The 19,728-nt window shown below is 45.1% G+C and overlaps 1 protein-coding gene across 2 annotated transcripts in view; it reads right to left on the reverse strand.

Annotated features, from left to right (window-relative positions):
• LOC118378603 (growth arrest-specific protein 2) overlaps positions 1-19,728 on the reverse strand; it is a 102,151-nt gene that overhangs the window by 28,675 nt on the left and 53,748 nt on the right. For both annotated transcript variants that reach the window (XM_052466776.1, XM_052466775.1), the window contains exon 4: positions 1,664-1,805. In XM_052466776.1, coding sequence (XP_052322736.1) covers positions 1,664-1,805 — 142 coding nt within the window. The remainder of the gene's footprint in view (positions 1-1,663; positions 1,806-19,728) is intronic.

Raw genomic sequence — 19,728 nt, forward strand, 5'->3', positions numbered from 1 at the left:
TCCATAATAAACCCTAGGAAGAGTAGCTGCTGCCTTGACAGGAACTAATGGGGATCCATAATAAACCCCAGGAAGAGTAGCTGCTGCCTTGACAGGAACTAATGGGGATTTAAATTTATTTTATTTTTATTTCACCTTTATTTAACCAGGTAGGCTAGTTGAGAACAAGTTCTCATTTGCAACTGCGACCTGGCCAAGATAAAGCATAGCAGTGTGAACAGACAACACAGAGTTACACATGGAGTAAACAATTAGCAAGTCAATAACACAGTAGAAAAAAAATGGGCAGTCTATATACAATGTGTGCAAAAGGCATGAGGAGGTAGGCTGAATAATACAATTTTGCAGATTAACACTGGAGTGATAAATGATCAGATGGGCATGTACAGGTAGAGATATTGGTGCAAAAGAGCAGAAAAGTAAATAAATAAAAACAGTATAAAAACAGTATGGGAATGAGGTAGGTGAAAAAGGGTGAGCTATTTACCTATAGACTATGTACAGCTGCAGCGATCGGTTAGCTGCTCGGATAGCTGATGTTTGAAGTTGGAGAGGAGATAAAAGTCTCCAACTTCAGCGATTTTTGCAATACATTCCAGTCACAGGCAGCAGAGTACTGGAACGAAAAGGCGGCCAAATGAGGTGTTGGCTTTAGGGATGATCAGTGAGATACACCTGCTGGAGCGCGTGCTACGGAACTAATGGGGATCCATAATAAACCCCAGGAAGAGTAGCTGCTGCCTTGGCAGGAACTAATGGGGATCCATAATAAACCCCAGGAAGAGTAGCTGCTGCCTTGGCAGGAACTAATGGGGATCCATAATAAACCCCAGGAAGAGTAGCTGCTGCCTTGGCAGGAACTAATGGGGATACATAATAAACCCCAGGAAGAGTAGCTGCTGCCTTGACAGGAACTAATGGGGATCCATAATAAATACAAATACATAACATTGCCCTACTTTCTCTCTCTCCAGCTAGCTAACGCCCCACTGTCTGTCTTCTCTCACTTTCACTCTGTATTTCCTGGGACGTTCTGTACAGCGAACGACTGTTTAAAATCCACATAACTGTTCATATCATTCATCTGGTAAGCCAAGACAGTCACAGCGTTCTCAGAACATAGCCTGCTGTCCAAGTGGGATATTGTGTGAAGTCAGGGTATTGTGGGTGGAGTCTGTGGACAACAGAAGAGGAGCTTGTGTACGAGGAGAGGAGAGGAGAGGAGAGGAGATGCCTTGTCTCTCTCTCTCTGCATCCCACCAGTCAGGCCACCACCCATAGACAGCAGTCTGGGTCTATCCTCCTCCCTGGTAGTGCTGCTGACAGCCTGAGGTAGATCTGGACAAGGCCATATTTAGTGTGACTTGCTTCAGAAGTCACATATTCCAATCTTCAACTTATTTGAGACGTATTATAGTTATTATTATTGGGCCATATTTATGCAAGGAAACTGAAACTTGATTATCTGTGACCAGAGTGGTATACTGTTCTCACCAGGGTTTTGGGGTTAATTCCATTTCAATTCAGTGAATTTATGAAAGTTCCAAAGGTTCTAGAACCTAATGAGTGGTCATTGAGATTCTCCGCGATTTGTTCTGTTGTGTTCTAGCTTGGAAGAATCAAAACGGAGCATTAATGCAAACTGACATACATCCGTACTCACCCAGTCCCTCAGACTCAAACAGGCAGGTCTCTCCCACCCCCACCTGACGACACCAGGTCAGGAAGTTAGCTGTGTTGTCCCTGGCGAAGAAGGACCCGGAGGGAGCGCTGGCACGACACGGGATCCTCCGGCATGGGATGGCCTGGTGGAGGGAGACATTAGATGAAAATAGATTCCTTTGTGTGAGAAATGGAAGAGCCCCCTAGGTGGAAGGAGAGGTCAGAGGTTACAATGGCAGTGGAGACACATTAGGAAGAGATAAACATTTACATTTGAGTCATTATCCAAACTTACCATCGCGAGTTCATACATTTTCATACTTTGCCCTATACTGGTCCCCCATGGGAATCAAACCCACAACTCTGGCATTGCAAGCACCATCCGCTACCAACTGAGCCACACGGGACCCCAACCATCAACCACAATATCAGTTGGTGCTATTTGTAAATAGCAACTTATTAATACAAAGCAACATCACAGAGAATTGTCTCGGCGGATATCCTAGAGGGTGGAGAGGCGGACCAGCAGCCCTCCATCCAGGGATGCAGTACTCTGACTGACCTTGTACCTCTCAATATGTGTGTCTGAGGGCGTAAGGAAACAAGGGCTGTTTCTGTTTTCATTAAATGGACAATAAAATCTATTGTATTCTCAACAGAACAGCAAGGCTGTGATATTCTGTAATGATTTATCCCAAAAGACAAGGGGGGTTCAGACTGTGACCACAAACTGTTGCTACATGGCCAACTTCAGGCCCAACAGAAGTTGGTCGGACTTCATTGTTCCTTTCAGAGAAAAGACAGTCCTTGTGAATTCACTCAGTCTCTGACAGAATCTGAGCTTCCCGTCCCCCAACCCCCAGTCAGTTGGGTTCCCATCAGAACACACTATAACTATCTACCCCCATAGTCCTTAGTACATATGCCACCTGTCTTTTTCAGATTTGTTCTCCATATGTTGAGGGGCTCTGGTTTCAGCTCTGGTTCGAGGAACTTTTCCTTTCGCAGATCAATATTGTAGATGATGGCTGGGGGGGACCAAGAGAGGGAGAGGAGGAGGAGGGCTAGACTACTACTGCACCAGGACTGGTCTGGTATGGGAGAGAGGAATGAGGGGAGGAGGGCTAGACTACTACTGCACCAGGCCTGGTCTGGTATGGGAGAGAGGAATGAGGGGAGGAGGGGAGGAGGGCTAGACTACTACTGCACCAGGCCTGGTCTGGTATGGGAGAGGGATGTAGGGGAGGAGGTCTAGACTACTACTGCACCAGGCCTGGTCTGGTATGGGAGAGAGGAATGAGGGGAGGAGGGGAGGAGGGCTAGACTACTACTGCACCAGGCCTGGTCTGGTATGGGAGAGGGATGTAGGGGAGGAGGTCTAGACTACTACTGCACCAGGCCTGGTCTGGTATGGGAGAGGGATGGAGGGGAGGAGGTCTAGACTACTACTGCACCAGGCCTGGTCTGGTATGGGAGAGGGATGGCGGGGAGGAGGTCTAGACTACTACTGCACCAGGCCTGGTCTGGTATGGGAGAGAGGGATGGAGGGATGGAGGGATGGAGGGATGGAGGGGAGGAGGTCTAGACTACTACTGCACCAGGCATGGTCTGGTATGGGAGAGAGGGATGGAGGGATGGAGGGGAGGAGGTCTAGAATACTACTGCACCAGGCCTGGTCTGGTATGGGAGAGAGAAATGGGGGGAGCAGGGGTGGAGGAGGAGGGGAGGAGGAGAAGAGGAGGGGAGGAGGTCTAGAATACTACTGCACTAGGCCTGGTCTGGTATGGGAGAGAGAAATGGGGGGAGCAGGGGCGGAGGAGGAGGGGAGGAGGAGAGGAGGAGGGGAGGAGGGCTAGACTACTCCACCAACAGGTCTGGTCTGGTCTGGTCTGACTTGAGGATCAAATGACACTTGAGGCTCCACACAGGCAGCAGCCCCCCACCAAACCTGGGTTCAAATTCTATTTGAAAATCTATTCAAAATGATGTATCTGTGCTTGATTGAGTTTTCCTGGCTCGATGGAACCAATTAAATAGTTCCAAAACCGCAATAGGGACTCCAGGCAGGCTTAAGCAAATACGTAAAGTATTTTAACAATTTCAAATAATATTTGAACCCAGGTTTAAGGTCTGCCCCCCACACGATGAGGTAGATTTATGCTCCTTGCAATGGTTTAATACAGGATGTGTGCGTCTCCGAGCAGAGAGAAAGGCTGCGTCCCGAATGGCACCGTATTCCCTATATAGTGCACTACCTTTGACTGGCACTATATAGGGAATACGGTGCCATTTGGGACGTAGACAAAGAAAGGTACAATGAGGTCATGGTGGAAAAAAATGCAGTGTTTTCTTTCATTCCAGGCTCTTCTAGCTGGCTCCTCTCTGGGAGGGACTCTGCCGTTCTCCTTTCATTCCAGGCTCTCCTAGCTGGCTCCTCTCTGGGAGGGACTCTGCCGTTCTCCTTTCATTCCAGGCTCTTCTAACTGGCTCCTCTCTGGGAGGGACTCTGCCGTTCTCCTTTCATTCCAGGCTCTCCTAGCTGGCTCCTCTCTGGGAGGGACTCTGCCGTTCTCCTTTCATTCCAGGCTCTCCTAGCTGGCTCCTCTCTGGGAGGGACTCTGCCGTTCTCCTTTCATTCCAGGCTCTCCTAGCTGGCTCCTCTCTGCTATGGCCACATTTTAGCTCACGTTCTTTGGTTGAAGGTTATGCCCGCATCTTTATTTTAGTGGACCACCGTACTAGTATGAGCTACTCTGTACACTACCAACTCAGTGGTCTTGTAGTTAGAGTGTCCTCCCCGATTTGGCAAGGTTGGGAGATCAATTCCCGGCCGGGCCACAAAGACTAAACTACTGTCTCTGCTTGGCACTCAGCATTAAAGATATAGAAGGGGGCTAAGGTCCTGTGATAGACTAACGTCATATCCAGAGGATGCCTGGTTACATACTGCTATGGATACTGTAGCTACCTGCAGAACCCTCCTCGCCTGTCTAGTTAATATTAAGTATGGGTGGAGATGGGAACCTGTTAAGTATGGGTGGAGATGGGAACCTGTTAAGTATGGGTGGAGATGGGAACCTGTTAAGTATGGGTGGAGATGGGAACCTGTTAAGTATGGGTGGAGATGGGGACCTGTTAAGTATGGGTGGATATGGGAACCTGTTAAGTATGGGTGGAGATGGGAACCTGTTAAGTATGGGTGGAGATGGGAACCTGTTAAGTATGGGTGGAGATGGGAACCTGTTAAGTATGGGTGGAGATGGGAACCTGTTAAGTATGGATGGAGATGAGAACATGTTAAGTATGGGTGGAGATGGGAACCTGTTAAGTATGGATGGAGATGAGAACCTGTTAAGTATGGATGGAGATGGGAACCTGTTAAGTATGGATGGAGATGAGAACATGTTAAGTATGGGTGGAGATGGGAACCTGTTAAGTATGGGTGGAGATGGGAACCTGTTAAGTATGGGTGGAGATGGGAACCTGTTAAGTATGGGTGGAGATGGGAACCTGTTAAGTATGGATGGAGATGAGAACATGTTAAGTATGGGTGGAGATGGGAACCTGTTAAGTATGGATGGAGATGGGAACCTGTTAAGTATGGGTGGAGATGGGAACCTGTTAAGTATGGGTGGAGATGGGAACCTGTTAAGTATGGGTGGAGATGGGAACCTGTTAAGTATGGGTGGAGATGGGAACCTGTTAAGTATGGGTGGAGATGGGAACCTGTTAAGTATGGATGGAGATGGGAACCTGTTAAGTATGGGTGGAGATGGGAACCTGTTAAGTATGGGTGGAGATGGGAACCTGTTAAGTATGGGTGGAGATGGGAACCTGTTAAGTATGGGTGGAGATGGGAACCTGTTAAGTATGGGTGGAGATGGGAACCTGTTAAGTATGGGTGGAGATGGGAACCTGTTAAGTATGGGTGGAGATGGGAACCTGTTAAGTATGGGTGGAGATGGGAACCTGTTAAGTATGGGTGGAGATGGGAACCTGTTAAGTATGGGTGGAGATGGGAACCTGTTAAGTATGGGTGGAGATGGGAACCTGTTAAGTATGGGTGGAGATGGGAACCTGTTAAGTATGGGTGGAGATGGGAACCTGTTAAGTATGGGTGGAGATGGAACCTGTTAAGTATGGTGGAGATGGGAACCTGTTAAGTATGGATGGAGATGGGAACCTGTTAAGTATGGGTGGAGATGGAAACCTGTTAAGTATGGGTGGAGATGGGAACCTGTTAAGTATGGGTGGAGATGGGAACCTGTTAAGTATGGATGGAGATGGGAACCTGTTAAGTATGGGTGGAGATGGGAACCTGTTAAGTATGGGTGGAGATGGGAACCTGTTAAGTATGGATGGAGATGGGAACCTGTTAAGTATGGGTGGAGATGGGAACCTGTTAATTATGGGTGGAGATGGGAACCTGTTAAGTATGGGTGGAGATGGGAACCTGTTAAGTATGGGTGGAGATGGGAACCTGTTAAGTATGGGTGGAGATGGGAACCTGTTAAGTATGGGTGGAGATGGGAACCTGTTAAGTATGGGTGGAGATGGGAACCTGTTAAGTATGGGTGGAGATGGGAACCTGTTAAGTATGGGTGGAGATGGGAACATGTTAAGTATGGGTGGAGATGGGAACATGTTAAGTATGGGTGGAGATGGGAACCTGTTAAGTATGGATGGAGATGGGAACCTGTTAAGTATGGATGGAGATGGGAACCTGTTAAGTATGGATGGAGATGGGAACCTGTTAAGTATGGGTGGAGATGGGAACCTGTTAAGTATGGATGGAGATGGGAACCTGCTCTATATCAACAGGTTGGAGCAGGTTGGAGCAGGTTGGAGCGGTTTGGAGCAGGTTGGAGCGGTTTGGAGCAGGTTGGAGCAGGTTGGAGCAGGTTGGAGCAGGTTGGAGCGGTTTGGAGCAGGTTGGAGCGGTTTGGAGCAGGTTGGAGCAGGTTGGAGCGGTTTGGAGCAGATTGGAGCAGGTTGGAGCGGTTTGGAGCGGTTTGGAGCGGTTTGGAGCAGGTTGGAGCAGGTTGGAGCAGGTTGGAGCAGGTTGGAGCGGTTTGGAGCAGGTTGGAGCGGTTTGGAGCAGGTTGGAGCAGGTTGGAGCAGGTTGGAGCAGGTTGGAGCGGTTTGGAGCAGATTGGAGCAGGTTGGAGCGGTTTGGAGCGGTTTGGAGCGGTTTAGAGCGGTTTAGAGCAGGTTGGAGCAGGTTGGAGCGGTTTGGAGCAGGTTGGAGCAGGTTGGAGCAGGTTGGAGCAGGTTGGAGCAGGTTGGAGCAGGTTGGAGCGGTTTGGAGCGGTTTAGAGCAGGTTGGAGCAGGTTGGAGCGGTTTGGAGCGGTTTAGAGCAGGCTGGAGCAGGTTGGAGCGGTTTGGAGCGGTTTAGAGCAGGCTGGAGCAGGTTGGAGCAGGTTGGAGCGGTTTGGAGCAGGTTGGAGCAGGTTGGAGCGGTTTGGAGTGGTTTGGAGTGGTTTGGAGCAGGTTGGAGCAGGTTGGAGCGGTTTGGAGCGGTTTAGAGCTTTGGCTTTGAAGTCTTCTCTATATTTTAGTAGAGATAACTGGGCCTTTTAAAACCAAACTGTTCGGAATCTGAGTAGAGATAACTGGGCCTTTTAAAACAAAACTGTTCTGAATCTGAGTAGAGATAACTGGGCCTTTTAAAACAAAACTGTTCTGAATCTGAGTAGAGATAACTGGGCCTTTTAAAACAAAACTGTTCGGAATCTGAGTAGAGATAACTGGACCTTTTAAAACAAAACTGTTCGGAATCTGAGTAGAGATAACTGGGCCTTTTTAAAACCAAACTGTTCTGAGTCTGAGCAGAGATGACTTTTAAAAGTAATAATTTAAAAATAATTGCAGGAGACATTGTGTAACGTCAGATTGTTTAAATGAAATAAAATAAAAAGCCTTGTGAAATAATGAATTGACAGGTCTTGGAGAGAAATTGGCCCCAGGTATCCTGTGTAACTCAGGTATACTGGCTATCTGGCTATCTGGATGACTACCTGGCTGACTGGCTGGCTATCTGGCTGACTGGCTGGCTATCTGGCTGACTGGCTGGCTATCTGGCTGACTGGCTAACTGACTGACGGGCTGACTGGCTAGGCTATCTGGCTGACTGGCTAGCTGGCAGGCTGACTGACTAGCTGGCTGACTGGCTAACTGACTGGCTAGCTATCTGGCTGACTGGCTAGCTGGCTGGCTGGCTAGCTGGCTGACTAGCTGGCTAACTGACTGGCTGACTGACTGGCTGGCTAGCTATCTGGCTGACTGGCTAGCTGACTGGCTAGCTAGCTGGCTGACTGGCTGGCTAGCTGGCTGACTGGCTGGCTGACTGGCTAGCTGGCTGACTTGCTGGCTGGCTGGCTGGCTGGCTAGCTGGCTGGCTGGCTGACTGGCTAGCTGGCTGGCTGACTGACTGGCTAGCTGGCTGGCTGGCCAGCTGGCTGACTACCTTTTAAGTCCAGTCTCTATCCAAACATGATCTATTGACCTCAGAGATACAAATATTTTCCCCCCTATTTTCTGTTAGGGGGAGTGAACAGAATGTTTAGGTCAGATAAGCCCCCCCCAAAAAAACATTTTCTCCAGAGTCCTGTCTCTGTCTCTCTCTCTCTCTCTCTCTCTCCCTCCCCCTCTCCCTCAGTCTCTCCCTCCCACCCTCCATTTCTCTCTCTTTCCTAGATCAATAGACTGCTCTATATTCACAAGGGGCCTCCCTATGGCAATTGACCTCAAGTATTTCCACACATCTGTGCTGCTAGCTGATCTACTCACACCAGCATCAGGAGACCCACCACAAGAAGCCCTGTAACAGAATCACCAGCATCAGGAAACCCACCACAAGAAGCCCTGTAACTGACTCTCACCAGCATCAGGAGACCCACCACCAGCCCTGTAACTGACTACCACCAGCATCAGGAGACCCACCACAAGAAGCCCTGTAACAGACTCACCAGCATCAGGAGACCCACCAGAAGAAGCCCTGTAACTGACTCTCACCAGCATCAGGAGACCCACCACAAGAAGCCCTGTAATAGACTACCACCAGCATCAGGAGACCCACCACAAGAAGCCCTGTAACAGACTACCACCAGCATCAGGAGACCCACCACCACCAGCCCTGTAACAGACTACCACCAGCCTCAGGAGACCCACCACAAGAAGCCCCGTAACAGACTACCACCAGCCTCAGGAGACCCACTGCAAGAAGACCCACCAGCATAACAGAAACTGACTCTCACCAGCATCAGGAGACCCACCACAAGAAGCCCTGTAACAGACTGTAACACTACAGCATCAGGAGACCCACCACCACCAGCCCTGTAACAGACTCACCAGCATCAGGAGACCAGCCTCAGGAGACCCACCACCACCAGCCCTGTAACAGACTACCACCAGCATCAGGAGACCCACCACCACCAGCCCTGTAACAGACTACCACCAGCCTCAGGAGACCCACCACCACCAGCCCTGTAACAGACTACCACCAGCCTCAGGAGACCCACCACCACCAGCCCTGTAACAGACTACCACCAGCCTCAGGAGACCCACCACCACCAGCCCTGTAACAGACTACCACCAGCCTCAGGAGACCCACCACCACCAGCCCTGTAACAGACTCCCACCAGCATCAGGAGACCCACCACAAGAAGCCCTGTAACAGACTACCACCAGCCTCAGGAGACCCACCACCACCAGCCCTGTAACAGACTACCACCAGCATCAGGAGACCCACCACCAGCAGCTCTGTAACAGACTCTCACCAGCCAGCATCCACCACAAGGAATAGACCCCAGCCACCCACCACCACCAGCCCTGTAACAGACTCCACCAGCATCAGGAGACCCACCACCAGCAGCTCTGTAACAGACTCTCACCAGCCCCCACCACACCAGCCCTGTAACAGACTACCAGCATCAGGAGACCCACCACAAGAAGCCGTAACAGACTCAGCCCACACCACCAGCCCTGTAACAGACTACCACCAGCCTCAGGAGACCCACCACCACCAGCCCTGTAACAGACTACCACCAGCATCAGGAGACCCACCACCACCAGCCCTGTAACAGACTACCACCAGCATCAGGAGACCCACCACCACCAGCCCTGTAACAGACTACCACCAGCCTCAGGAGACCCACCACCACCAGCCCTGTAACTGACTACCACCAGCCTCAGGAGACCCACCACCACCAGCCCTATAACAGACTACCACCAGCCTCAGGAGACCCACCACCACCAGCCCTGTAATAGACTACCACCAGCATCAGGAGACCCACCACCACCAGCCCTGTAACAGACTACCACCAGCATCAGGAGACCCACCACCACCAGCTCTGTAACAGACTCTCACCAGCATCAGGAGACCCACCACAAGAAGCCCTGTAACAGACTACCACCAGCCCCAGGAGACCCACCACCACCAGCCCTGTAACAGACTATCACCAGCCTCAGGAGACCCACCACCACCAGCCCTGTAACAGACTACCACCAGCATCAGGAGACCCACCATCAGGAGACCCACCACCACCACCAGCCCTGTAACAGACTACCACCAGCATCAGGAGACCCACCACCACCAGCCCTGTAACAGACTATCACCAGCCTCAGGAGACCCACCACCACCAGCCCTGTAACAGACTACCACCAGCATCAGGAGACCCACCATCAGGAGACCCACCACCACCACCACCAGCCCTGTAACAGACTACCACCAGCATCAGGAGACCCACCACCACCAGCCCTGTAACAGACTCTCACCAGCATCAGGAGACCCACCACAAGAAGCCCTGTAACAGACTACCACCAGCATCAGGAGACCCACCACCACCAGCCCTGTAACAGACTCACCAGCATCAGGAGACCCACCACCACCAGCCCTGTAACAGACTACCACCAGCATCAGGAGACCCACCACCACCAGCCCTGTAACTGACTACCACCAGCATCAGGAGACCCACCACCACCAGCCCTGTAACAGACTACCACCAGCATCAGGAGACCCACCACCACCAGCCCTGTAACAGACTACCACCAGCATCAGGAGACCCACCACCACCAGCCCTGAACAGACCACCAGCATCCCCACCACCACCAGCCCTGTAACAGACTACCACCAGCATCAGGAGACCCACCACCACCAGCCCTGTAACAGACTACCACCAGCCTCAGGAGACCCACCACCACCAGCCCTGTAACAGACTACCACCAGCCTCAGGAGACCCACCACCACCAGCCCTGTAACAGACTACCACCAGCATCAGGAGACCCACCACCACCAGCCCTGTAACAGACTACCACCAGCCTCAGGAGACCCACCACCACCAGCCCTGTAACAGACTACCACCAGCAACAGGAGACCCACCACAAGAAGCCCTGTAACAGACTACCACCAGCATCAGGAGACCCACCACCACCAGCCCTGCAATGGCTCAGACCCCTGTTCAAATACTATTTGAAATCATTCAGATACTTTGATCATTTAGTCTGCCTGGAGTGACAGATGGACGGGGTTTGCACTTTTGCAACCTGTATTCTATTTCTAGATTCTATTGGTTCCAACCAGTATTCTATTTCTAGATTCTAATATATGCCATTTATCAGACGCTTTTATCCAAAGCGACTTACAGTCATGTGTGCATACATTCTACGTATTCTATTGGTTCCAACCAGTATTCTATTTCTAGATTCTATTGGTTCCAACCTGTATTCTATTTCTAGATTCTATTGGTTCCAACCTGTATTCTATTTCTAGATTATATTGGTTCCAACCAGTATTCTATTTCTAGATTCTATTGGTTCCAACCTGTATTCTATTTCTAGATTATATTGGTTCCATCCTCTATTCTATTTCTAGATTCTATTGGTTCCATCCTCTATTCTATTTCTAGATTCTATTGGTTCCATCCTCTATTCTATTTCTAGATTCTATTGGCTCCATCCTTTATTCTCTTTCTAGATTCTATTAGTTCCATTACACCAGGCAAGCTCATTCAAGCCCACCTAAATGACTCCAAATTATTTCAAATACTATTTGAACACTATTGAACATGTACAATGTAAACTTCATGCTTGGTGTATTTCACATCAACGATTCTAACAAAAATGAACCCGTTTCTATACAGTTTAACAAGCTATACACTACCTTACTATACAGTTTAACAAGCTATACACTACCTTACTATACCAGTTTAACAAGCTATACACTACCTTACTATGCAGTTTAACAAGCTATACACTACCTTACTATACAGTTTAACAAGCTATACACTACCTTACTAGTTTAACAAGCTATACACTACCTTACTATACCAGTTTAACAAGCTATACACTACCTTACTATACAGTTTAACAAGCTATACACTACCTTACTATACCAGTTTAACAAGCTATACACTACCTTACTATGCAGTTTAACAAGCTATACACTACCTTACTATACAGTTTAACAAGCTATACACTACCTTACTATACAGTTTAACAAGCTATACACTACCTTACTATACAGTTTAACAAGCTATACACTACCTTACTATACCAGTTTAACAAGCTATACACTACCTTACTATACAGTTTAACAAGCTATACACTACCCTACTATACAGTTTAACAAGCTATACACTACCTTACTATACAGTTTAACAAGCTATACACTACCTTACTATACCAGTTTAACAAGCTATACACTACCTTACTATACCAGTTTAACAAGCTATACACTACCTTACTATACAGTTTAACAAGCTATACACTACCTTACTATACAGTTTAACAAGCTATACACTACCTTACTATACAGTTTAACAAGCTATACACTACCTTACTATACAGTTTAACAAGCTATACACTACCTTACTATACCAGTTTAACAAGCTATACACTACCTTACTATACAGTTTAACAAGCTATACACTACCTTACTATACAGTTTAACAAGCTATACACTACCTTACTATACAGTTTAACAAGCTATACACTACCTTACTATACAGTTTAACAAGCTATACACTACCTTACTATACCAGTTTAACAAGCTATACACTACCTTACTATACAGTTTAACAAGCTATACACTACCCTACTATACAGTTTAACAAGCTATACACTACCTTACTATACAGTTTAACAAGCTATACACTACCTTACTATACCAGTTTAACAAGCTATACACTACCTTACTATACCAGTTTAACAAGCTATACACTACCTTACTATACAGTTTAACAAGCTATACACTACCTTACTATACAGTTTAACAAGCTATACACTACCTTACTATACAGTTTAACAAGCTATACACTACCTTACTATACAGTTTAACAAGCTATACACTACCTTACTATACCAGTTTAACAAGCTATACACTACCTTACTATACAGTTTAACAAGCTATACACTACCTTACTATACCAGTTTAACAAGCTATACACTACCTTACTATACAGTTTAACAAGCTATACACTACCTTACTATACAGTTTAACAAGCTATACACTACCTTACTATACAGTTTAACAAGCTATACACTACCTTACTATACAGTTTAACAAGCTATACACTACCTTACTATACAGTTTAACAAGCTATACACTACCTTACTATACAGTTTAACAAGCTATACACTACCTTACTATACCAGTTTAACAAGCTATACACTACCTTACTATACAGTTTAACAAGCTATACACTACCTTACTATACAGTTTAACAAGCTGTACACTACCTTACTATACAGTTTAACAAGCTATACACTACCTTACTATACCAGTTTAACAAGCTATACACTACCTTACTATACCAGTTTAACAAGCTGTACACTACCTTACTATACAGTTTAACAAGCTATACACTACCTTACTATACCAGTTTAACAAGCTATACACTACCTTACTATACCAGTTTAACAAGCTATACACTACCTTACTATACAGTTTAACAAGCTATACACTACCTTACTATACAGTTTAACAAGCTGTACACTACCTTACTATACAGTTTAACAAGCTATACACTACCTTACTATACCAGTTTAACAAGCTATACACTACCTTACTATACAGTTTAACAAGCTATACACTACCTTACTATACAGTTTAACAAGCTATACACTACCTTACTATACAGTTTAACAAGCTATACACTACCTTACTATGCAGTTTAACAAGCTATACACTACCTTACTTTACCAGTTTAACAAGCTATACACTACCTTACTATACCAGTTTAACAAGCTATACACTACCTTACTATACAGTTTAACAAGCTATACACTACCTTACTATACAGTTTAACAAGCTATACACTACCTTACTATACAGTTTAACAAGCTATACACTACCTTACTATACAGTTTAACAAGCTATACACTACCTTACTATACAGTTTAACAAGCTATACACTACCTTACTATACAGTTTAACAAGCTATACACTACCTTACTATACCAGTTTAACAAGCTATACACTACCTTACTATACAGTTTAACAAGCTATACACTACCTTACTATACAGTTTAACAAGCTATACACTACCTTACTATACAGTTTAACAAGCTATACACTACCTTACTATACAGTTTAACAAGCTATACACTACCTTACTATACAGTTTAACAAGCTATACACTACCTTACTATACAGTTTAACAAGCTATATACTACCTTACTATACAGTTTAACAAGCTATATACTACCTTACTATACAGTTTAACAAGCTATACACTACCTTTCTATACAGTTTAACAAGCTATATACTACCTTACTATACAGTTTAACAAGCTATACACTACCTTACTATACAGTTTAACAAGCTATACACTACCTTTCTATACAGTTTAACAAGCTATACACTACCTTTCTATACAGTTTAACAAGCTATACACTACCTTACTATACCAGTTTAACAAGCTATACACTACCTTACTATACCAGTTTAACAAGCTATACACTACCTTACTATACAGTTTAACAAGCTATATACTACCTTACTATACCAGTTTAACAAGCTATACACTACCTTACTATACCAGTTTAACAAGCTATACACTACCTTACTATACCAGTTTAACAAGCTATACACTACCTTACTATACAGTTTAACAAGCTGTACACTACCTTACTATGCAGTTTAACAAGCTATACACTACCTTACTATACCAGTTTAACAAGCTATACACTACCTTACTATACAGTTTAACAAGCTATACACTACACCTTCCCATACAGTTATTCTCACTCTAACCTCCAGCATGTGGCCTCTACTCAAATATGGGGCCCCATAATGGGGACAGCTTGTACCAATAGCTATTATATACAGCCATGGTATGACATACCAAAGACCTTGCAGAAACAGACTTACTTAAATACCTTTAAAAGAGACATTTTGCCGAAGACTCACTGATCACAAAACTGGCCTATCGGGTCATGAAATATCAGTTGCTGCAGGACTACTAGTCTCTTATGTGAAGGTTAGCGAATTGGCTTTCAGCTGGCATAAGAACTGATTGCAGTTCAGCTGGCATAAGAACTGATTGCAGTTCAGCTGGCATAAGAACTGATTGCAGTTCAGCTGGCATAAGAACTGATTGCAGTTCAGCTGGAATAAGAACTGATTGCAGTTCAGCTGGCATAAGAACTGATTGCAGTTCAGCTGGCATAAGAACTGATTGCAGTTCAGCTGGCATAAGAACTGATTGCAGATCAACTGGCATAATAACTGATTGCAGTTCAGCTGGCATAAGAACTGATTGCAGTTCAGCTGGCATAAGAACTGATTGCAGTTCAGCTGGCATAAGAACTGATTGCAGTTCAGCTGGCATAAGAACTGATTGCAGTTCAGCTGGAATAAGAACTGATTGCAGTTCAGCTGGCATAAGAACTGATTGCAGTTCAGCTGGCATAAGAACTGATTGCAGATCAGATGGCATAAGAACTGATTGCAGTTCAGCTGGCATAAGAACTGATTGCAGATCAGATGGCATAAGAACTGATTGCAGTTCAGCTGGCATAAGAACTGATTGCAGTTCAGCTGGCATAAGAACTGATTGCAGATCAGATGGCATAAGAACTGATTGCAGTTCAGCTGGCATAAGAACTGATTGCAGATCAGATGGCATAAGAACTGATTGCAGTTCAGCTGGCATAAGAACTGATTGCAGTTCAGATGGCATAAGAACTGATTGCAGTTCAGCTGGCATAAGAACTGATTGCAGATCAGATGGCATAAGAACTGATTGCAGTTCAGATCCTCTGGCAGTCTCTATGGGGTGCCACAGGGTTCAATTCTCGGGCCGACTCTTTTCTCTGTATATATCAATGATGTTGCTCTTGCTGCGGGCGATTCCCTGATCCACCTCTAAGACGACACCATTCTATATGGCCCGTCATTGGACACTGTGCTATCAAACCTCCAAACGAGCTTCAATGCCATACAGCACTCCTTCCGTGGCCTCCAACTGCTCTTAAACGCAGTAAAACCAAATGCATGCTTTTCAACCGATCGCTGCCTGCACCTGCATGCCCGACTAGCATCACCACCCTGGATGGTTCCAACCTTGAATATGTGGACATCTATAAGTACCTAGGTGTCTGGCTGACTGCAAACTCTCCTTCCAGACTCACATCAAACATCTCCAGTCAAAAATCAAATCCAGAGTGGCTTTCTATTCCGCAACAAAGCCTCCTTCACTCACGCTGCCAAGCTTACCCTAGTAAAACTGACTATCCTACCGATCCTCGACTTACGATGTCATCTACAAAATGGCTTCCAACACTCTACTCAGCAAACTGGATGCAGTCTATCACAGTGCCATCCGTTTTGTCACTAAAGCACCTTATACCACCCACCACTGCGACTTGTATGCTCTAGTCAGGCTGGCCCTCACTACATATTCGTCGCCAGACCCACTGGCTCCAGGTCATTTACAAGTCCATGCTAGGTAATAGCTATGCCTTATCTCAGTTCACTGGTCACGATGGCAACACCCATCCGTAGCACGCGCTCCAGCAGGTGTATCTCACTGATCATCCCGCCAACACCTCATTTGGCCGCCTTTCGTTCCAGTACTCTGCTGCCTGTGACTGGAACGAATGCAAAAATCATGAAGTTGGAGACTTTTATCTCCTCACCAACTTCAAACATCAGCTATCCGAGCAGCTAACCGATCGCTGCAGCTGTACATAGTCTATAGGTAAATAGCTCACCCTTATTCACCTGCCTCATTCCCATACTGTTTTTATACTGTTTTTATTTATTTACTTTTCTGCTCTTTTGCACACCAATATCACCAATATCTCTACCTGTACATGCCCATCTGATCATTTATCACTGTGTTAATCTGCAAAATTGTATTATTCGCCTACCTCCTCATGCCTTTTGCACACATTGTATATAGATTGCCCATTTTTTTCTACTGTGTTATTGACTAGTTAATTGTTTACTCCATGTGTAACTCTGTGTTGTCTGTTCACACTGCTATGCTTTATCTTGGCCAGGTCTAGTTGCAAATGAGAACTTGTTCTCAACTAGCCTACCTGGTTAAATAAAGGTGAAATAAAAATAAAAAAAAATAAAGATGGCATAAGAACTGATTGCAGATCAGATGGCATAAGAACTGATTGCAGTTCAGCTGGCATAAGAACTGATTGCAGATCAGATGGCATAAGAACTGATTGCAGATCAGATGGCATAAGAACTGATTGCAGTTCAGATGGTAATGAAGTGGGTTGGATACCGATACTGTTTTACATGTTTAACAAAAAATAATTTTACAAAATGGTAAAATAATCTCTCTAACCACAGACTAATATTATGTATAGGTTTCAGATAAATATGAACACTGTCCTGGGTAATCATAGATAGGCTAACTATGAACACTGTCCTGGGTAATCATAGATAGGCTAACTATGAACACTGTCCTGGGTAATCATAGATAGGCTAAACATGAACACTGTCCTGTGTAATCATAGATAGGCTAACTATGCACACTGTCCTGGGTAATCATAGATAGGCTAACTATGAACACTGTCCTGTGTAATCATAGACAGGCTAACTATGAACACTGTCCTGTGTAATCATAGATAGGCTAACTATGAACACTGTCCTGGGTAATCATAGCTAGGCTAACTATGAACACTGTCCTGTGTAATCATAGATTGGCTAACTATGAACACTGTCCTGTGTAATCATAGATAGGCTAACTATGAACACTGTCCTGGGTAATCATAGATAGGCTAACTATGAACACTGTCCTGTGTAATCATAGATAGGCTAACTATGAACACTGTCCTGTGTAATCATAGATAGGCTAACTATGAACACTGTCCTGTGTAATCATAGATAGGCTAACTATGAACACTGTCCTGTGTAATCATAGATAGGCTAACTATGAACACTGTCCTGTGTAATCATAGACAGGCTAACTATGAACACTGTCCTGTGTAATCATAGATAGGCTAACTATGAACACTGTCCTGGGTAATCATAGATAGGCTAACTATGAACACTGTCCTGTGTAATCATAGATTGGCTAACTATGAACACTGTCCTGTGTAATCATAGATAGGCTAACTATGAACACTGTCCTGTGTAATCATAGATAGGCTAACTATGAACACTGTCCTGTGTAATCATAGACAGGCTAACTATGAACACTGTCCTGTGTAATCATAGATAGGCTAACTATGAACACTGTCCTGGGTAATCATAGATAGGCTAACTATGAACACTGTCCTGGGTAATCATAGATAGGCTAACTATGAACACTGTCCTGGGTAATCATAGATAGGCTAACTATGAACACTGTCCTGGGTAATCATAGATAGGCTAACTATGAACACTGTCCTGTAATCATAGATAGGCCAACTATGAACACTGTCCTGGGTAATCATAGATAGGCTAACTATGAACACTGTCCTGGGTAATCATAGATAGGCTAACTATGAACACTGTCCTGGGTAATCATAGATAGGCTAACTATGAACACTGTCCTGGGTAATCATGGATAGGCTAACTATGAACACTGTCCTGGGTAATCATAGATAGGCTAACTATGAACACTGTCCTGGGTAATCATAGATAGGCTAACTATGAACACTGTCCTGGGTAATCATAGATAGGCTAAACATGAACACTGTCCTGTGTAATCATAGATAGGCTAACTATGCACACTGTCCTGGGTAATCATAGATAGGCTAACTATGAACACTGTCCTGGGTAATCATAGATAGGCTAAACATGAACACTGTCCTGTGTAATCATAGATAGGCTAACTATGAACACTGTCCTGGGTAATCATAGATAGGCTAACTATGAACACTGTCCTGTGTAATCATAGATTGGCTAACTATGAACACTGTCCTGTGTAATCATAGACAGGCTAACTATGAACACTGTCCTGGGTAATCATAGATAGGCTAACTATGAACACTGTCCTGTGTAATCATAGATTGGCTAACTATGAACACTGTCCTGTGTAATCATAGACAGGCTAACTATGAACACTGTCCTGTGTAATCATAGATAGGCTAACTATGAACACTGTCCTGGGTAATCATAGATAGGCTAAACATGAACACTGTCCTGTGTAATCATAGATAGGCTAACTATGAACACTGTCCTGTGTAATCATAGATTGGCTAACTATGAACACTGTCCTGTGTAATCATAGACAGGCTAACTATGAACACTGTCCTGGGTAATCATAGATAGGCTAACTATGAACACTGTCCTGTGTAATCATAGATTGGCTAACTATGAACACTGTCCTGTGTAATCATAGATAGGCTAACTATGAACACTGTCCTGTGTAATCATAGATAGGCTAACTATGAACACTGTCCTGTGTAATCATAGATAGGCTAACTATGAACACTGTCCTGGGTAATCATAGATAGGCTAACTATGAACACTGTCCTGGGTAATCATAGATAGGCTAACTATGAACACTGTCCTGTGTAATCATAGATAGGCTAACTATGAACACTGTCCTGTGTAATCATAGATAGGCTAACTATGAACACTGTCCTGTGTAATCATAGATAGGCTAACTATGAAC

Source organism: Oncorhynchus keta, chromosome 17 (assembly GCF_023373465.1).
Source record: "Oncorhynchus keta strain PuntledgeMale-10-30-2019 chromosome 17, Oket_V2, whole genome shotgun sequence".
Taxonomy (NCBI): Eukaryota; Metazoa; Chordata; class Actinopteri; order Salmoniformes; family Salmonidae; genus Oncorhynchus; species Oncorhynchus keta.